Raw genomic sequence first — 17,972 nt, forward strand, 5'->3', positions numbered from 1 at the left:
TCATTATCTCTTGATCGCTGGATGCTGAGCTCCTGGCTCTGCTGTAGAACATCTCAGATGGGAGCGTGGAGTGTTATATGTTCAGTTCTTATGATCATCAGAGTCTATACTAGTCCCTGTACAGTCTCTAGATAAATTTGACCAAATAGTGCATCAAGAGATGTTCCAGTCCCAGCAGCTTTGAGGTGTCAGGTTTATACTGTAGGCCAGAGCAGCCGAACAGGATTTTATGCAGAAGAGGCAAAGCACCCAGGCTGTCTTCAAGCTGCCCCCAGACCTGCACAGGACATTGTAACTGACTACTCACAAGTGCAAAGTGTGTGTTGAGATGGGTTGCATTGGCGTGGGTATAATCCTTCAACATCCTGGAGGTCTGTGTTAAACTGTGTAAATGGTTTGTGAGCGAGAAGGAATCTAATGGTCCCACTCCAGTCCCTGCTTTCCATACCACAGCATCACCGTACTATTCAGCATGACTGGCACTCCCTGCTCAGGAGAGGGTCATCTGCAACATGGGGTCATGCTGTAGAAGATTACAGCAGGTGAGTTCCAGCTCTGCCAATTAGCTGCATCGAGTGTTCTTAGACCCTCCAACTGATGAGAATGAAGCCCATTCATAAATAACAATGTTGTAACAAATCCATCCACCTACCCTTAAACACTGAAGATGAGTCTATTCCACAACCATAAAAAAAAATGCAATACAGAAGGGTATATGCCCTGGCAAAGAACAATTAAGTTAACGCCCATAAGGTGGGGTAAAGTCCACCCAAGGACATTCATGCACTCTCATATATTGCAGGTGTGAACATGGTATGTGCTTTCTTCACAGGATGTTGTACTAACAGCATCACACACACATCTGCTGTAACAATGAAGGCTTATTATGCTCTAGTACAGATGGGACCTCAAAATCACCATGCTGAGACGTTCTGCTTCCTATGTCTAAATAAACTGAGCAGGATATGAGATTTAAGTCTGATTAAAGTCACTGGCATGTACTAATTACACCAGCATCATTGAAACACCACCCTTAAGGTTTTTACGCTGAGCCATCATCCGTATCTGAGGTGCTGGTTGAAATGCAAGCAGTTGTTACTGCTCTGTGTACAGACACAGCTCAAAGGCAGTTTGATCTCAGACAGTCTGCTGTCACCACCTTGTGGCAAAAAGACTGTATGGCCATTCACTGGTCTAAAGCAACCACACAACCCATTGCACATCAAATCATTTTTAGGGGAGCGATATTCCACTGGCCCCTGTCTGGTACGTTTTCCTCAAGGCTTTTATGGGATTACTATTCCTTTTATGGTGGTGGTGAGTAAAAGATCACAGATTAGATTAGGGTTCCTTTCCATTTTTGTATCTTCCTCTGATAAATTAAGATTAAGCTTGATAAATTTATGGAGGGGATGGTTTGATGGGATAACGGGATTTTAATCAATAGATCAATAACGTGCCATTGAAGGTCAATAGTCAATGCGGGTCTGGCTGGAGAATCTTGCCCACATGCTCGGGGTTCTGCTGATCGCCATATTTGGGGTCGGGAAGGAATTTTCCTTCAGGGTAGATTGGCAGTGGCCCTGGAGGTTTTTCGCCTTCCTCCGCAGCATGGGGCAGGGGTCGCTTGCTGGAGGATTCTCTGTGACTTGAAGTCTTTAAATCATCATTTGGGGACTTCAACAGCAGAGTCAAGGTAGAGAATTATTCCAGGAGTGGGTGGGTCAGCTTTTGTGGCCAGCATCATGCGGGAGGTCAGACTAGATGATCATAATGGTCCCTTCTGACCTTAAAGTCTATGAGTCTATGAACTCCCTTGGAATAAGGATGCAAAATGTTAACTGGTTAACCGATAAGCATCAGTATTGGTAAAGTATTCCAGTTAACATTTAAGCTCCAGCTGCGGGACTCCGCTGCCGCCCCACCCCTGGGGTCCCAGCTGCCAGCCCTGCGCCACGGGTCCCAGCTGCCAGCCCTGCGCCCGGGGCTGTGCGCGGGGGGCCAGCCGAGTCCTGGGCGTGCAGGGGGGTTCCAAAGAGGATGGAACTCGGCTGTTCTCAGTGGTAGCAGATGACAGAACAAGAAGCAATGGTCTCAAGTTGCAGTGGGGGAGGTCTAGGTTGGATATTAGGAAACAGTATTTCACTAGGAGGGTGGTGAAGCACTGGAATGTGTTACCTAGAGAGGTGGTGGAATCTCCATCCTTAGAGGTTTTTAAGGCCCGGCTTGACAGCCCTGGCTGGGATGATTTAGTTGGGGACTGGGCCTGATTTGAGCAGGGGGTTGGGACTAGATACCTCCTGAGGTCTCTTCCAACCCTAACCTTCTAGGATTCCTTAACCGGTGGCAGCAGCAGAGCCCCGGGTGCACAGGGTGGCAGCCAGGACCCGTGGTGCGGGGCCAGCAGCAAGCGGAGTCTTGGGGCGTGGGGGCGGCAGCCTGGACCCCGGGCGTGTGGGGAGGCAGTGGAGCCTAGTGGTTAAACTTCTAAGTAGTAAAATTTTAATAGTTTAAGCGTTTACTATTTTTAAACATTAAACAAGAACAGGCATAAAGACGGATTCCACAGTCTTCTCAATAGTGGCATTTTCATTATTTTAAACTTGGTGGTGGATATTTTTGTGCACTTTTCCCTTCCCTTTTATATTTTCAGCAATGGAAATTCCTACTTCCATTTTTCCCTGAGTGAAATGCAGAGAATGAATGAACCCTTGAGCTGACATTTTCCCACCCGTCACAGAGGAGGAGACGGGACGGATTGCAAGAAGCACAGCTGAGTTTTGGGACTGAGCAGCCAGAGAGCAGAGAGGCAAAGCACCTCCGAGGTGGAAACATGGTGCAGCCTGCTACATGGACACATCAGTGTAAACGTATTTGGTTCACGGCTGAAAACCACCCTGTCTGTGTACTGAAATTAGCTACTGAGGCAGAACATATCCATTATAGCAGCAACTCACAGCCTGTGGCTCTGGGACCACATGGACTGCTTTAGCCCGGCATGCAGCTCTCATTTTGAGTTGAATGCTTCCCATGACAACTGTGCAATGATGCGCTCCATCAAGAACGCTGGCTAAGTGCGTTCCGCCTGCATGTGCCGTGGGAGGGGCAGGGAGTGAAGACACCTGCTCTAATAGGTTAGTCCATAGAACACTGCCAGATTATCATCTACACTCCGCATTTGCAGAGGGCTCCTTCCTCACTGCCCAGCAGCTTGCAGTGCAGCATGCAAAGGGACCATAAATGGCACCAAGTCAGAAGGGGGTAATGGCAGCACAAGGAGCCAGGCAATCACAACTCTGCCACCCTTGGATGGTGCAACAGCTTGTTAGCTCTTCCAAGTGGATTGGCTCTGCATGAGAGCATGTGACTTATAGTCCCTTCCTGGCCTTAAAACCTCTTATAACCAACCTCTTGATGGGGGGGAGGGATAGCTCAGTGGTTTGAGCATTGGCCTCCTAAACCCAGGCTTGTGAGTTCAATCCTTGAGGGGGCCACTTAGGGGGATCTGGGGCAAAATCAGTACTTGGTCCTGCTAGTGAAGGCAGGAGGCTGGACTCAATGACCTTTCAGGGTCCCTTCCAATTCTAGGAGATAGGGTATCTCCATTAATCCAGGGCAGAGAATTTCACCCAGTGAGTCTAATAAATTGAGGTAGAGCATATTTTTAAAAAGACACATCTGATCTCAATTTAAAGACTGCAAGTGATAGAAAATCTACCACCTCTCTAAGTAAGTTGTTCCAATGATTAATTCCCCTGTCAAAAGTTTGCACCTTAATTCAGTCTAAACTGTCTAGCTTCAGCTTCCATCCATTGGATCTTTGTCTGCTAGGTTGAAGAGCAGGGCCAGCGCAATCCATTAGGTGACCTAGGCGGTCGCCTAAGGCACTACAATTTGGGGGGCGGCGACCGCGGCGGTATTTCGGCGGCAGAACCTTCCGCCGCCTCTGTGGGGGGCAGCATTTCGGGGCGGGACCTTCCGCCGCCTTGGGCGGCAGAAAAGCTGGCAGCGTTCCTGTTGAAGAGCCTTCTACTAGGTGGTCAGACTAGATCATAATGGCCCTTTCTGCCATTAGAATCCATTGATCTGACATGACAGAGCTGGGTACGTCACGTGAGGGAACCAAGAGCAGTAAGAAACATGGAAAATTCACATAAAAGATACTACAAAGTGTTTTATTTTTGATAAGAAATTGAGGTATACAGTTATAGGTATGCTTTGCACAGCACGCAGGCTACATGACAACAATGTCCAACTCAGCTGGAAAAGGCACTGCTTGGAGAATACAAGGCTCCCACAAGCTTCATTTTGTCACTGGAAAGAAACCCTTGCTGTACAGAGATACAAATAAATAGCTGGTAACAACACAGGAGGCCTGAAATTACTCACTTTATGAGGAGACCGTACAAGTTTTTCCGCACACAGCACAGGACAAGCCTGGCTGGCTGGCTGAGAGCATACAGTAAGATTCCCAGAGATAGCACAGGAGGGGGGTATTACTGAGCCCAAGCGGGCAGGCGTTAGACATGAGAAGAAGCCCAATGGGACACAGGAAGGAACCGAGAAAAATGCTGCTGAAATCATGAAAGAGGTGGGGGGTGGGCGAAGGGCACAGTAACAGCACACTTGACAACATGAGGAAGAACCCATTAACTGCAGGGTGTTCTGTTCAAATTTAGAGGAAAAACATACTGCTGAACTCTGAAAATTATGGCTCCCCTTTTTCTTAAACAGACCTATCGGAGACCTCGCAGAACCATGAGCCAGATTAAAATCGCAAGACAGAAGTCTACCTGATGCACACCACGAACAAAATATTGCATGTAGCCGACTCTGAACAGTGAGAGTGTCAAAGGCTTCATATTTGTGAAGTGTTTTCTCAGACGGCCATTGCACTCTCTTCTGCCCACACTGCAGTTAATGTAACAGCTCCCCATGCCACAATGGCTGACAGAAGGGGGTACCCCACTACTCTGCTTCCATGTGCCCTTGCTGAGTGTGACATTTCAGTCCCAAGGGAGAGTGTCACCTGCATGCAGCTGTACAGGTTCACTTGGGAGATTTGATGGTGACGCAGAATTAAGGGGAAGAGCAAAGAGTCCGATGACCTTTATAATGGCTGGTCAGTTTTAGCATGTCTGAAACCAGGGATGAAGTCACGCCCTGTAACCGTTCCAATGTGCACCAGGCCAGGAGTGGAGGGGGAAAGAAAGAATATGCCATTCTGCAACCCCTATGCAGCTGCAAAACACCCTCAAGCCTAAACAAGCAGCTCCACGCTTTGAAAAGTTCTTCTTGCAAAGCAGGAAACTCCCCAAATGCTGTTTATATTTGCCTTGATTTGAGTGAGTTTAACATGGGAGAAAGGTGCTGAATGACAGCTCTATAAAATGAAGCGTCCTGTTTAGAGAGAACATGTACATGACAGGCAGTGCACGCTTTCCCTCGCAGCCCCACTAAACAGAACCCAACCAGCTTTGGGGTTGCCAACGTAGTTCAGCCTTTATATATTTTAGCCACTGACCTCTCTGCCAAGAATTGCTATTAAAGGTGCTAGCTGTGACACTGGTCTGTGTTCTGGTAAAAATACCCTTTATTATGAATATGAAATGCATTTTTGTACCAGTTTGACATGTTAAAAAATTACTATTTGATTTTCCCTCCAGAACTGCACATTCTGTACACAATCTGCAGCCCTCACAAAGTGCAGGTTACAACACCTAAATGTCCTCCTTGTAAACAGATAATACTACAGTGAGTCAAATAAAGCTGAAAAGAAAATAACCACCTGAACATAGGAATGTGGTACAGACTATAGCTATGTTATAGATACAGCACTTAAAAAACAAACATTGAGTGAAAACATTTTTGCTGCCTCCTAAAACAATGCTTGGCCTCTTCAATCTAAATTAAACATTTAGAGAGTGAGTATATTGTCCTGGCATACCAGCTATACCAAGAACCGAATCCTTACCTCACTTCATTTTGACCAGTTATATCAGTGCCTGGTCAGGAGAATGACCATGGTATTGCTACCCAGTTGTGCTTAAAACCCAGACTCAGAGCTAACACCAAGAAGAGGAGGAGGAGGAAGTGGTAGCTTGGCTAGAAAGAGATGTTTCCTGTGAGTGTTCTCTTGGTTTGGTGAGCTCGCCACTTACTGCAGTCCTTTGGAGTGGTTTTATTAATAAACAATTTTCCAGTGGGTTGGCTGTTCACAGTTTCTCTCTTTCTCACCACAAAATCGGTTGTAAGTGGTCTTAGGGTCAAATCCCAGGATCTCCCTTTCCTCGTGAATCCGGAAGGAAAATGTTGAAACTGAGGTGCCTGTAAAATACCTGTGAAGGAAAACAGAACTGGTTATTGGAGAAGGGTTTCTTTTTAAGATAAAAATAATGGCCTTATCAATGTATGATCTGTTTATAATGAGTTATCTGTAATCAGAAACACAGACATTACTGCATCTCATTCAGTCGCATTATTTAGGTTTGCAAGATTCAATAATTTTAAAATCGGACTTCACATACAAACCTAACAGACACAGACAAAAATCAAACTAGCTACCTAGCATGTGCACAGATCCACTGGTCAATAATTGCTATTCCTCCATCTTTGTAGAGTTCTAGCTCCTCCCAAGTGGGTTCAAACCTCACCATCTCAGGCAGTAATTTCTTGAGCTCTTCAGTCTCTGAGAGAAAAAAAAAATATCATAAGCCACCCGGCACAGTACCGTTCGAGAAAGTGACTAATTTTGTCCTATACCTACATTCCACTGAACAGCTGGACAAAACTGGCAGAAAGATTACAAAGAAGAGGAAGCTCAAAACTGACCTAGGATTTGTAAAACACTTCTTGCTACATGACTGGGCGGTTTTGGGGACAGGTGCCAATGAAGGCGTGTTAGACACACATTGCAAGGATGAGATAGCAAATGCTGATGGAGTGAGGGGGCCTGGAATTGATGGGCCTGGGAAACAGGTGGTACCACTAGTCTCACTTTCTAACCCTACAGAAGCAACAGACGGAGAATGATTGCACATCTAGGTTATATGCCACAATGGCCTCCCCTCTCAGTGCTTTTTTAATGTCACCCATGGAATCATATAAAGAAAAGTTGCAGTGGAAATGGGAAAGAAGAGGAAGAAAAGACAAAAATAGCCACCCCTTACCAGGAGAGACTATTAAAAACAATGTGAGATGTTTTCCTGTGAATTTAATGCATATGAAAGGTGCTACTTTGAGCTAGTCATGATGATAGCTATGTGGACATCTGCTCCTGGGAACTGGACCAGAGCATCACGCTTGTTTCATGCAGATGGCCAAACAGCCTGCATGAAACACCCAGTGACTACTTTCTAGGCACTACCTATTTGGGCTGGATTTGAACGGTCAGCATGGAGATGAAAGGCTCCAGCCTCCCTTTTAATTTCCTGAGCTGTTCAGTCTCCCAGGAAGGCTATCAATATTCAATAATCCATGAATATGAAGTGACAACTGTTGCCACAATGACCAATCTCTATTGTGAAGTACGACCAAGGATTAGGCAGGGTTGGAAAGCGGCATACCCTCCACAATGGCATCAGTAGCTATGAAAACTCTCTTAAGTTTATGCTTCTCCATGAGGCTGCGGATTTTCTTCACTGCTCCATGAAGGCTTGGCACATCTTCTCTGTGACCCCAGATGAAGTCTTTTCTTCTGAGGTGAACCCCAAGGTATGGCCCGCCTACAGCAGTGCCCAGCTTTACCTGTCAGAGAACAATCAGCACATGGTGTAATCAAAATACGCTGGTATCAACTCGGAATGAAAAGGGTCTTGAGTACATGAACACTTGCGCTGCAGTATGTAAAGCGTTGTGTTAATCCAACTAAAGCGAGGTGTTGTAAGGTGTGTGTTGACAATATTTTGTAGCACTTACAGCTGATTACTGTGTTTTGATATCTGGCAGCAATGAATAAATAAAACAGGCAAGACGGAGAGAGCGGTTTATAAAGATCTCAAATTTATCATCCAAGAGGGTCCTCATTAGACTAAAGCAGCAACTGACAGTTCTGAAGAGAACATTGCTCCATCCAACAATAGACAATAGGGAACAAGCAGCCCGTCATGGAAGTGGGTGTGGAAAACTGTGCTCAAAGTGGCACCCTGGGATCCCCATATTCACCACTGTCCTAGAACTGGGATGTGATCTGTACAGCGTATGCCTTGCGAGGTATCATTTTAAAAGGCTTGATCTGTTGACCATTAATATCCTGTGGATTGTGTGTGCTGTCAATGTACGGGAAGTTATGGAGTTTTGCTGTGTGTGTGTTACTGAAATATGTTGTGAGGCTGGGAACACCCACAACCAGCCTTTCAGGTGCAACAATGGAGGAGCCAGATGCTGCTGACAGCCCATTAAAGGACTCCACACTTCCAAGGACTATCGCAGGAACCGTACACAATGGAGACTTCTCAGAGGTAGCACAGCGACAATGGAGACTGCTTCACTTACCTCATAGCAAAGATCTTCCCAGCAAGCTGGAAGAAACTATAAAAGAGGGGAAGTGACATCACTACTTGGCCTCACTCCCCCCCCAACTCAACATGTGGAAACTTCTGAAAGACTGAACTGGGGAGGCAGCCCCAGGCTAAAGGAGAGTTCCAGCCTGTGTATGGAGATCTGTAACCTGCTTGTATGATCTATCAGGGTGAGACGGCCGGATTCAAATCCTGCCTAGTTTATAGAACACAGATTGGGATTTTACTTTTATTTCTTAGGTAACCAACTTTGAGATGTACGCTTATTACTTATAATCACTTAAAATCTACCTTTCTGGAGTTAATAAATCTGTTTTATGTTCAGCATTTTGGCTGAAGTGCTTGGGAAATCTGCTGAGGAACAAGAGCTGATGCATGTCCTGTCCACATTGAAAGGGCGGTGGACTGGGTTATAAACCTATACTGGTCAGACTTCTGACCAGAGCAGGTCGGTATAGCCCTGGGGTCCTCAGCTGGGGAGCTGGGGGAATTGGCTGGAGCGTCTCTATTGTTTGTTCATGAGTGGCTAGGAGAAGCATTCATGTAACTCAACTGGGTGTGGCCCTGCCCGTGGTTGTCTGTGTAAGTGCAGTACCTGGAGAGGTTTGCAGCTTGTCACAATATCACAGTGTGAGAGGGACCCCAGGTTGGTAAGCCCTCAGCGGTAAGCCAGTTCCAGGTTGCACCCAGGGAACCCATCACAGTGGGATCATATGAAACCTTGCAGTGCTGCTCTCTAACACAGAGTTCAGTCAACTGACTGGGCAAACTTCATCCCAGAGCGGGGAAAACCTTGGAAGGGCAGAGAGACTACAGGTGCTGAGTGCTAGAGTCATCACATTCATAGTTACTTCCCAATCCCTCTCAAAGTGCAGACAAAATACTAAACAAATCTATTGGATACATCTGTTACAGGAAAAACAGACTACAAACTACTTTACCTTCATCTGTGTCCAGTCCTCATTGTAGTCTGTCCTGTCTGCCTCATCAGTGGAGTGAAGGTATTTCCTCCTAAACTCATCCCCCACCACACGCAGGTGTTTAGCAAACACCATACTTCGACGGGTCTGTCAGGATGAGAGGAGATACTGAGTGACTGGCTGGGAGTAGGGAAAGAGCTATAAACACGTGCATGTGAGAAGCTGCTTCCATTTAGAGCTCCTGGAATGGGGTTACTTTTAACACATTCCAGCAATGCTGCAAGGTAACAATTTCCAGCATTTAAGGGTACTTTTTACCAACCTGTGGGTAACTGCACTTACATCCCATATACACAACTCGTCACTGCAGGAGTGTTTCAAAAGTGCCTTTTAATAGCTAGACCTACAAACTGGGGAAAGAGTAGAGATTTATCTACCTTGTAGTTTAAATTTAGTAATTTTTAATTTTTGAATAACACATTTCAAAACAGATCAAGTATAGTATTTATTTTACTAACAAATGTGTGATCAGCACCCAGCCAATGGCCAGTGCATCTGTTACACAAGTGTCCATAATGTTTATGTTCCTTGTGCCAGCACAGGGTCTGTCAGCCATTCCCCATGGTAGCAGAAAGATCTAAGTGTTAACACACTGGTCATTAAACTAGGAAAGCTCAATTTAGAAATAGTTTTCAGTGAGGTTCCTTTTCATTAAATCCAGTTGAAAAGCTGGTTAAGTAAGTATTCTGAGGTCACAAGTGATTTGTCCAGGGTCACACAGTGAGTCAGTCAGTGGTTTAGATGGGATTAGAACATACATAGCTCTCCCTTCCTTACTCTAGCCACCCCACCATATGGCTGCCCTGTTAAGTGAAGAAGCATTTCTGTACCAGATCAAGTACAGAAGTAGTGCAGCTCATCTTTTGGAAAGAAAAATGTGGAAAGACTTGTTAACTTGCAAAATTACTACTGGAATTAAACAGGCTCTACGAAACATGCCTTTAGCCACCCAAAGCCCCAATCACATTAAAAGGGAAACTGGCAAAAATGAAGCGATTCCCCATACCTGAGGGTATTAATAAATTTCAAACGTGTTTTGTGATACAGTTACCATCTGGAATCGAGGCAAAGCGGAAGCATCCTTGTTAGTACAAGCGTACAGTACTAAGGAAATTCTCTGTTACTGACTTCAGTTAACCACAATAATCTGAAGTTTGATCAAATTCTTGATTTACAAGCAAAATGATTTTTTCCCCATTGAGCAATGAACACTGCATGAAGATGCACCGAGGATGTTTGAATTTATTTTCAAGACAAAAATCCATTGGCACTTGGCATAAAAGCTTCTCTTCTCTCACCAGAGTGGTGAGATTCAGACAGGACTAGTCTAACCCCGCAGGCTGCCCTGAGTAAGGGACCATGGATAGCTGCACTACTCCAGGAGCAGAGCGAGAACGGCCTGGCATTCTGACGACCAGTCGCTCAGGCTCTCTTTTCCCCTTGCTCTAGCAGTGAGGGGGGCTTTTCCTCCCTTTTCCTGTCACAGCTGACTGCCCTGAACTCCAGCCACAGTAGTGGGCTGAGCACACAGAGAGAGCAGAGCCAGGGCTCCTTCCCCTCCATACGCCCTGCTCGCAGTGTGGAGAACCAGGTGAGTAGCCCCTGGGTGAGCACTCTGATAGTGCTTCTAATGGAGCACGATGAAACTGCACTGCCGGGGGACTGTTCACGTGTGTGCCCCGCTCACAACACCACCACCGAGCAGCAGCCTCCAGTGCCAGTTTTTTCTCCACCTGTTATTGCAATAAATAATTAAGCACGACACAAAGCTGATTCACAGGCCAGCACAAAGCGGAAACAGAGTGTTTTACTCCAAGAGGCATGCAAGACGTATCCATAGAAGTCAATGTAAACATCCCCCCACTGGCTGTGGCAGTGCAATACATCAGTGAGAGAGACTGATTAGAGAATCTGTGGCCTCCCTACTCCCACTAAAGATGCCAGTGCTGTTATATCTCTGGCACTTGCATGTTACATTGTGACAGCTTAATTCTGTACATACAGCACTCATGTACTGGGAGATTAATTTATCAATGATCACATGGTATGTGTGTGCTCTCAGTGCTACAAAATACATAATAGAGAAGAAAAAGTGTGAACCTTCGCTGTAGTAATTTCAGAAGTTCACCTCCTCTGTGTAACTGGTTATTCCTCGTTTACTAGGAGTATTCATTGCAGACTTGTGGACATTGTTAGCAGTGCAGTCATCTTTGACACCTAACCTAGCTTCTTTTCTCCTTCCTTCTAGTTTGCTAAGGTCTTTAAACGAATTCCTTTTGTTGGGCTGCTCTCCATTAGTGAACATGCGAAGGGACTCAATCCCACCAATGTTCTACTTCAACACCTTCCAAAAGAGGAGACCACCAAAAAGGTCAGAGCCGGAGATTGTTGGGTTCCCCAGAATCATCTTCAGGAGAACTCCCTGCCTCCATATTACCTCTACGGCCCAAGGACTGCCTTCATGGGATAGCACTTCCCTTTACAGGACTAAACACCGTTACTCCTAACCGACCTTGGGACGTCTTTCCTGGTACAGCACCATATAACCCACCCTTCAACCACTAAGATCCTTCAAACTAGAGTTTCCGGCAGCAAACTCTAACCAACTTCCACTGAAGTCAACAAGCGTCTTTCCCTTGACTTTAATGGGAACTAAATTCAGAGTTGTGAAAAAAAACCAAGTGCATATTATTCAAGTGTCTCTTCTCTGACCCCCTTGTTTTTGAAAATTAATGGAGATATCCTATCTCCTAGAATTGGAAGGGACCTTGAAAGGTCATTGAGTCCAGTCCCCTGCCTTCACTAGCAGGACCAAGTACTGATTTAGCCCCAGATCCCTAAGTGGCCCCCTCAAGGATTGAACTCACAAGCCTGGGTTTAGCAGGCCAATGCTCAAACCACTGAGCTATCCCTCCCTCCTAAAACAGCATCACTGAAATATTTACATGAACATAACATATATAAAAGTATTTTGAGACTAGAAACATTAGACTCCAATTTCAATTTGAAAAAGAAAGCTATTCTAAACGTTTAAAAAGGACATGATGAGAATACTAAAGTTCTCAGTCACGCCACTTAGGAAACAATAAAGCAACTAGGAGTCCAGTGGCACCTTAAAGACTAACAGATTTATTTGGGTATAAGCTTTCTTGGGTAAAAAACTCACTTCTTCGTTGCATCTGAATAAGTGGGTTTTTTACCCACGAAAGTTTATGCCCAAATAAATCTGTTTCTCTTTAAGCTGCCACCGGACTCCTTGTTGTTTTTGTGGATACAAACTAACATGGCTACCCCCTGATAATAAAGCAACTGTACCTTCCAGAAGCCCAGAAGGAAACAGGAATGGGTGGAGTATTGAGTGACTGGAGACTGCAGTGTGACTCATTGATAAAATCAAATGTCATTGGATGTTGAAGAGGGAAGTGCGTGGAGTTGCATTGTTGGGGATGGGGGGCTGATTTGTTACAATCTAGAAACATCTAGAAGGTGGGTAGGGCATCTGTTACCATGGTTGCTATACAAAGTGGGCGAGTCATCTTACTTTCCAGTCTTCATGGAGTTGTATTTATTTCATAGTAGTGTCTCATTTCAACTATAGTAAACGTGAAAGCTGCTGATCAATACTGCAAATGGGTGATTAGTGTTTAGGGATCTTCATATCAATGAATTAATTTATCTGACTCAACATGCCTATAGATGAAGGAAGTGATTGGATGACTGAAATAATGAAAATAGACTATTTTTCTAAGTAATTCTTCTAAATGGAAACATTGTCAAGACATGTCACTCTGCAAGAAAAATGCAGTAAACTCATTTCTTTGGATCCTTCATGATCAGATGTGTCACTTAACAAAATCTTGGCTATTGAAGTGGAAGAGCACAACGCTGATGATTCTGATGATTGTGCAAGTGAGACATTTACAATACTGACATCATCCTCAAAATGTAGCCACAATTATTTAAGTCCCTGATGCTGGTATTCCAGCAGCTCTTCAATGTTCTTCTGAAACCACCCTCAGCCTCAGGGATGGATGACTGAAAAAAGGATTGATGCCCCAGTTTTCAGGGAACTCTCAGGAAGACTGTGTGACTGTATTTGCATTCAACAAGTAAGCTGAAATATAAGACTAGCACAAGGAAGACTTTCATCAAAACACAGCACACATTTTACACAACTAGGGACTCTACAGAGAGCACTACACTTACAAAAGGAACTGAAGGAGGTTTGGACAAGCTGCTGACACTACTGTCACAGGTTTCAGAGGGGGAGCTGTGTTAGTCTGTATCAGCAAAAACAACGAGGAGTCCTTGTGGCACCTTAGAGACTAGTGGGTTCTAGCCCCTGAAAGCTTATGCCCAAATAAAGAAGTTACTACTGTCACAGTTGCCATGCAATTCTGCCTTGACCTAATTAACTGGAATCACACAAGGATAAAATCAAAAGGCATTTCAAAGACGCTATGTAACCTTTCCATTGTTTAGCAGGTGCAACTTATCCCAAATAAAAAGGTGACAGGAGGAGCCCAAAACAGGATGAGGATGATGGAAAAGTGCTGATCGAATGTAATCATTAGTTTCCTTTTCTTCCATCATTTAAAAGTGGAGATCCAGATTTCTACCTAGAAACTACGTTAGCTAAGATGTTTGTATCTCACAAGTTTGTTGCTTCAAAATGGTGGAAAACTGTGTGAGTAAAATCACAGAAAACTCGTAAAAGACCTGCATGCCTGCCTAGCCAGCACACAATTTATCATGCAGGTTTATAGCACTTAGCGAGGTCAACACTTGGTAACAGAATATAGTAGGTGCAGAAAAAAAAAATGATACACAAAACGGTGGTAGAAATCTAAGTAGTTAGCAGATACGAGAACCTGTTCTTTTTGTAAGATTGCAGGCTCTTTGCTTTGGCCAACATGTACAACTTTTTATGTGTGAGAAATAAAGCAGCTGATGATGGGAATCACATAATATGAGTTTTGTGTTCACTGCATAAAACTTGCAAACATGGTCGTCAGCTGGATTCTGTTGGTGAAAAAAAAAAAACTCTTTGGATGAGGCTCTTAGCTATTGAAATGGTACGAGCGCTAATACTTCGACTGTTGTCCCATTTACAGGACCTGGATATTTGCGCTGTAACCCACACACAAGTTCAAATCTCATGCACTGGGATCATTTTACACCTCTTCTATATTTTGCTACTGTGATAAAACGAAGAAACAACTTCAAGTCAGATGTTTTATCACAAGTGAGTCTAGCTCACAAGAACAGATACTGTCATAAAAAAATTATAAAATTATAAAGCAATTTATTCAAACAACTGCCCACCCATAATGGGACAAGCATTTTAGAATTTTTAACATTTAAATTTAATATTTTTATTATTTGCATTTTAATACTAAATTTCTTGATGACTGAAAACATCCTTTGTTACTGATTGTATTATATATGGCAAATATTGTTGTACAGTATTTTGCTGCATAAGATAATCTTCACAAATTCTCTGTCTATACATATATATGGAGATATACCTATCTCCTAGAGCTGGAAGGGAACCTGAGAGGTCATCGAGTCCAGCCCCCTGCCTTCACTAGCAGGACCAAGTACTGATTTTGCCCCAGATCCCTAAGTGGGCCCCTCAAGGATTGAACTCACAAGCCTGGGTTTAGCAGGCCAATGCTCAAACCACTGAGCTATCCCTCCCCCCATAGACATCTATATCTAGGACATCAGCTGGAATTAATACAGCTAGAACCACTACTCCAGAAGCGTAAAGGAATTCGTATGGTAAACATCTCTCTAATTAAAATTATGGTTATTAAAAAAACTGTTTAAAATAAGAACATTCTCCAGGAGATTATGAATTTTGATCAAGCAAATTTAGGCCTTAAAAGTCTATAATGCCTGTATCAGAGAAGATACATTATGACACAAATGGGTTTTATGTCCTATTTTTACAGATTAGTATTCAGTCTTAGAAATTATGATCCATCCACATCTCTTTATTATGGGGGAAGTTTTCCCTCACAAGTAATTCATGATTTACTTTTTCTGAATTACCCAAGAAAATAATTTGTTAGCTGAGCTGATAGGACTACTCATGGGTTTAAGTCAAGCACCTGTGTGTTTGCAGGTTCAAGGCCTAGGATCATAATTTGTTTGCTCTCTCCAGCAAGCTCACCTCCTCTTGAAAATTAGAAAGCAACTGTAATCATCTGTAAACCAAACCTGGATAGATTTTTTTTTTAACTCTAACTCATCTTCAAGATCTAAGAAATTCATGCACCCATACCAGCTGAATTGTACTCTCTGAATTGTGTACATAAATCTAGTTCAGCTTCACAAGAAACAGGGAAACAGAGAACATTCAGTCCATCACATCAAAACCACTGATTCAGTGATGAAAATCTTAAACTTCCAACCTTGATGCCTCCTATTAAAAGGCTATTGTTTGGAATTTCTGAAACACTCGGGGTTGACCTAACTCTACTCCCGATGAAGTCAGAAATTAGGCCATTGTTAAGCATTTTGGAAAATCCCACCTGAAATGTTTATAGTCTCAGGCCTGTACCTGTAAGGAGCCCTGTGATCAGCACCCTACTGACTTCAACTGCGCTCCAAACAGGAGCAGAAGTCCACTCACAGACAGCTCCTTGCAGGAGCTCGTGAACATTCTGTGTCTAATACAGCAGCTACACATCCTGCTCCATCAGCTGGCAATATACAATGTGCAGATCATCTACGAGATTGGCTGCTTCTCGGACTTCACAGCAAAATCATTAGCAACAAACACAGTCAATACTAGGTTTTTATTAATATCAAATAGAAAATCTGGAGAAGCGAATTAGAAAATACTCACATTCCAATAATCTCTCCCTCCGTAATGGTCATGAAGGAGGTTTTCAGCTCTGTCTAACATCACTGACCTGTTAAAAATCGTCAAGTTGAGTACAATTCCCTTAGAAATATAACTTGCATTACTATGTTTCCTTATACAGTAGCGAGGGAAGGAAAGACTGCCCTCTGTGTGCATAGTAAACATTGAGAGTGAAACACTTTCCTCAGCAGGTTATATTTACAGCAACAGGACCCTAAGCCTATTTGGTATAAGGAAGGCATTTCCAAATTGTGGCCCGGGGACCACTAAGGGCTGTCTTGTCACACAGTGCTGGCTCTCCTCATTATTGACTGCTAAAATTAATTAAGGTAATTAAATATAAACTCTCCTAATATTACGTCCCATCTAGGCACTTTACTCCTGGGGGGATTCTTTGCCAAAAAAATTAAAAATTCTGCATATTTTATTTGTCAAAATAATGCAATATAATCACACCAGTTTCAATTGTTTTGGTAATTTATTTAAATTACAATACAGAAAAAAAAGCCACAATAACTATTCAGCATGTATTAAATACATGAAAGTTAAGTTACAAATACTTGGTAGCTAACACCCTGCACTCCAGTTATAATCCTGGATTTTCATTTAAATTATATTACAGAACACCAAACGGGGGGGAAGTAGAATCTCATTTTAAATTGCTCAGACTTTCACACATGAAAGTCATATTGTCCTGGACCTGGCTTTGGGAAGTGTTGCTTCTATTAGTCCCGACATTTTATGGACTGCTTGGTAAATGTTTTATTTGCCCTCAAAGTCTTTTTTTTTTAAATGGGTAAATAAAATAAATCCTGAGCTTTAAACTAACCCTATTGTGCCACTTTGGCACAGGAAAAAAGTGAGAAAGCACATAGATCTTCCGAGTGATTCCCTTACTCTGGCAATGTAGGGACCTTAAAACTTTTACAGGTTTTATGTTCCTGGGGGAATTGACTAAGTATGGCAACAGTTATCTAACAATAAGAACATTAACAATGTTATTAAGCAGGCAGACTGCTACATTTCTGCCTCAGAGAATGAGAGCAATTAACAAACAGGCAGGCTGCTACATTTCTGCCTCTGGGACAGAGCCTTCCTCCTGGATAATAAAAAGACCTGCCCTTCCTACACCCCCAGCAAGCCCCAGGAGAAAGCAAGAGGGCAGAGTCTGGAACAGACGCGCTGCCTGGGCTGCCGGGGAAGAGGCGCGTGTCCCACCCCTAGATTTCTTTTGTATTTTTCTGTGAGGGGGGCACAGAAATATGCAGGCCATGTGAATTCTGCGTCCCCACAGGGGCCCAGAATTCTGTCAGGAGTACCATGTGTGGTCCCCGCATAGCCCTATGGCGGCTACTATAAGCGCTACTCCTGACAGAATTCTGCGCCTCTGTGGGAGGATGGGGGTGGGGTCTACATTTGTGGACAGGGTAGGGAGTGAGCCACACACATCTCTCTAAGGTACAGTCTATACTCTAAAAACATTTGTGAGCCCCTTGTGTGACAGGACCAGCCCTCCGGAAGCAAACAAGAGAACATCTCCAATGCAGAGAGGATCTGGCCACCCTTGTACATTTTAAAGGGACACTGAGTAAACTACCA

At 43.8% G+C, this 17,972-nt stretch overlaps 1 protein-coding gene across 2 annotated transcripts in view; it reads right to left on the reverse strand.

Annotated features, from left to right (window-relative positions):
• Positions 1-4,154: 4,154 nt before the first annotated feature.
• Positions 4,155-17,972, reverse strand: part of POFUT2 (protein O-fucosyltransferase 2) — a 30,095-nt gene continuing 16,277 nt past the window's right edge. For both annotated transcript variants that reach the window (XM_024201216.3, XM_024201214.3), the window contains 5 exons: positions 16,356-16,422; positions 9,461-9,586; positions 7,566-7,746; positions 6,565-6,688; positions 4,155-6,338 (listed from right to left, as the gene is read on the reverse strand). In XM_024201216.3, the coding sequence (XP_024056984.1) occupies positions 6,185-6,338; positions 6,565-6,688; positions 7,566-7,746; positions 9,461-9,586; positions 16,356-16,415 (645 nt within the window). In that variant the 5' untranslated portion in view covers positions 16,416-16,422 and the 3' untranslated portion in view covers positions 4,155-6,184. The remainder of the gene's footprint in view (positions 6,339-6,564; positions 6,689-7,565; positions 7,747-9,460; positions 9,587-16,355; positions 16,423-17,972) is intronic.

The sequence above is a fragment of the Terrapene carolina genome, unplaced genomic scaffold (genome assembly GCF_002925995.2).
Source record: "Terrapene carolina triunguis isolate 2854851 unplaced genomic scaffold, T_m_triunguis-2.0 Scaffold391, whole genome shotgun sequence".
In the NCBI taxonomy this organism is placed as follows: Eukaryota; Metazoa; Chordata; order Testudines; family Emydidae; genus Terrapene; species Terrapene triunguis.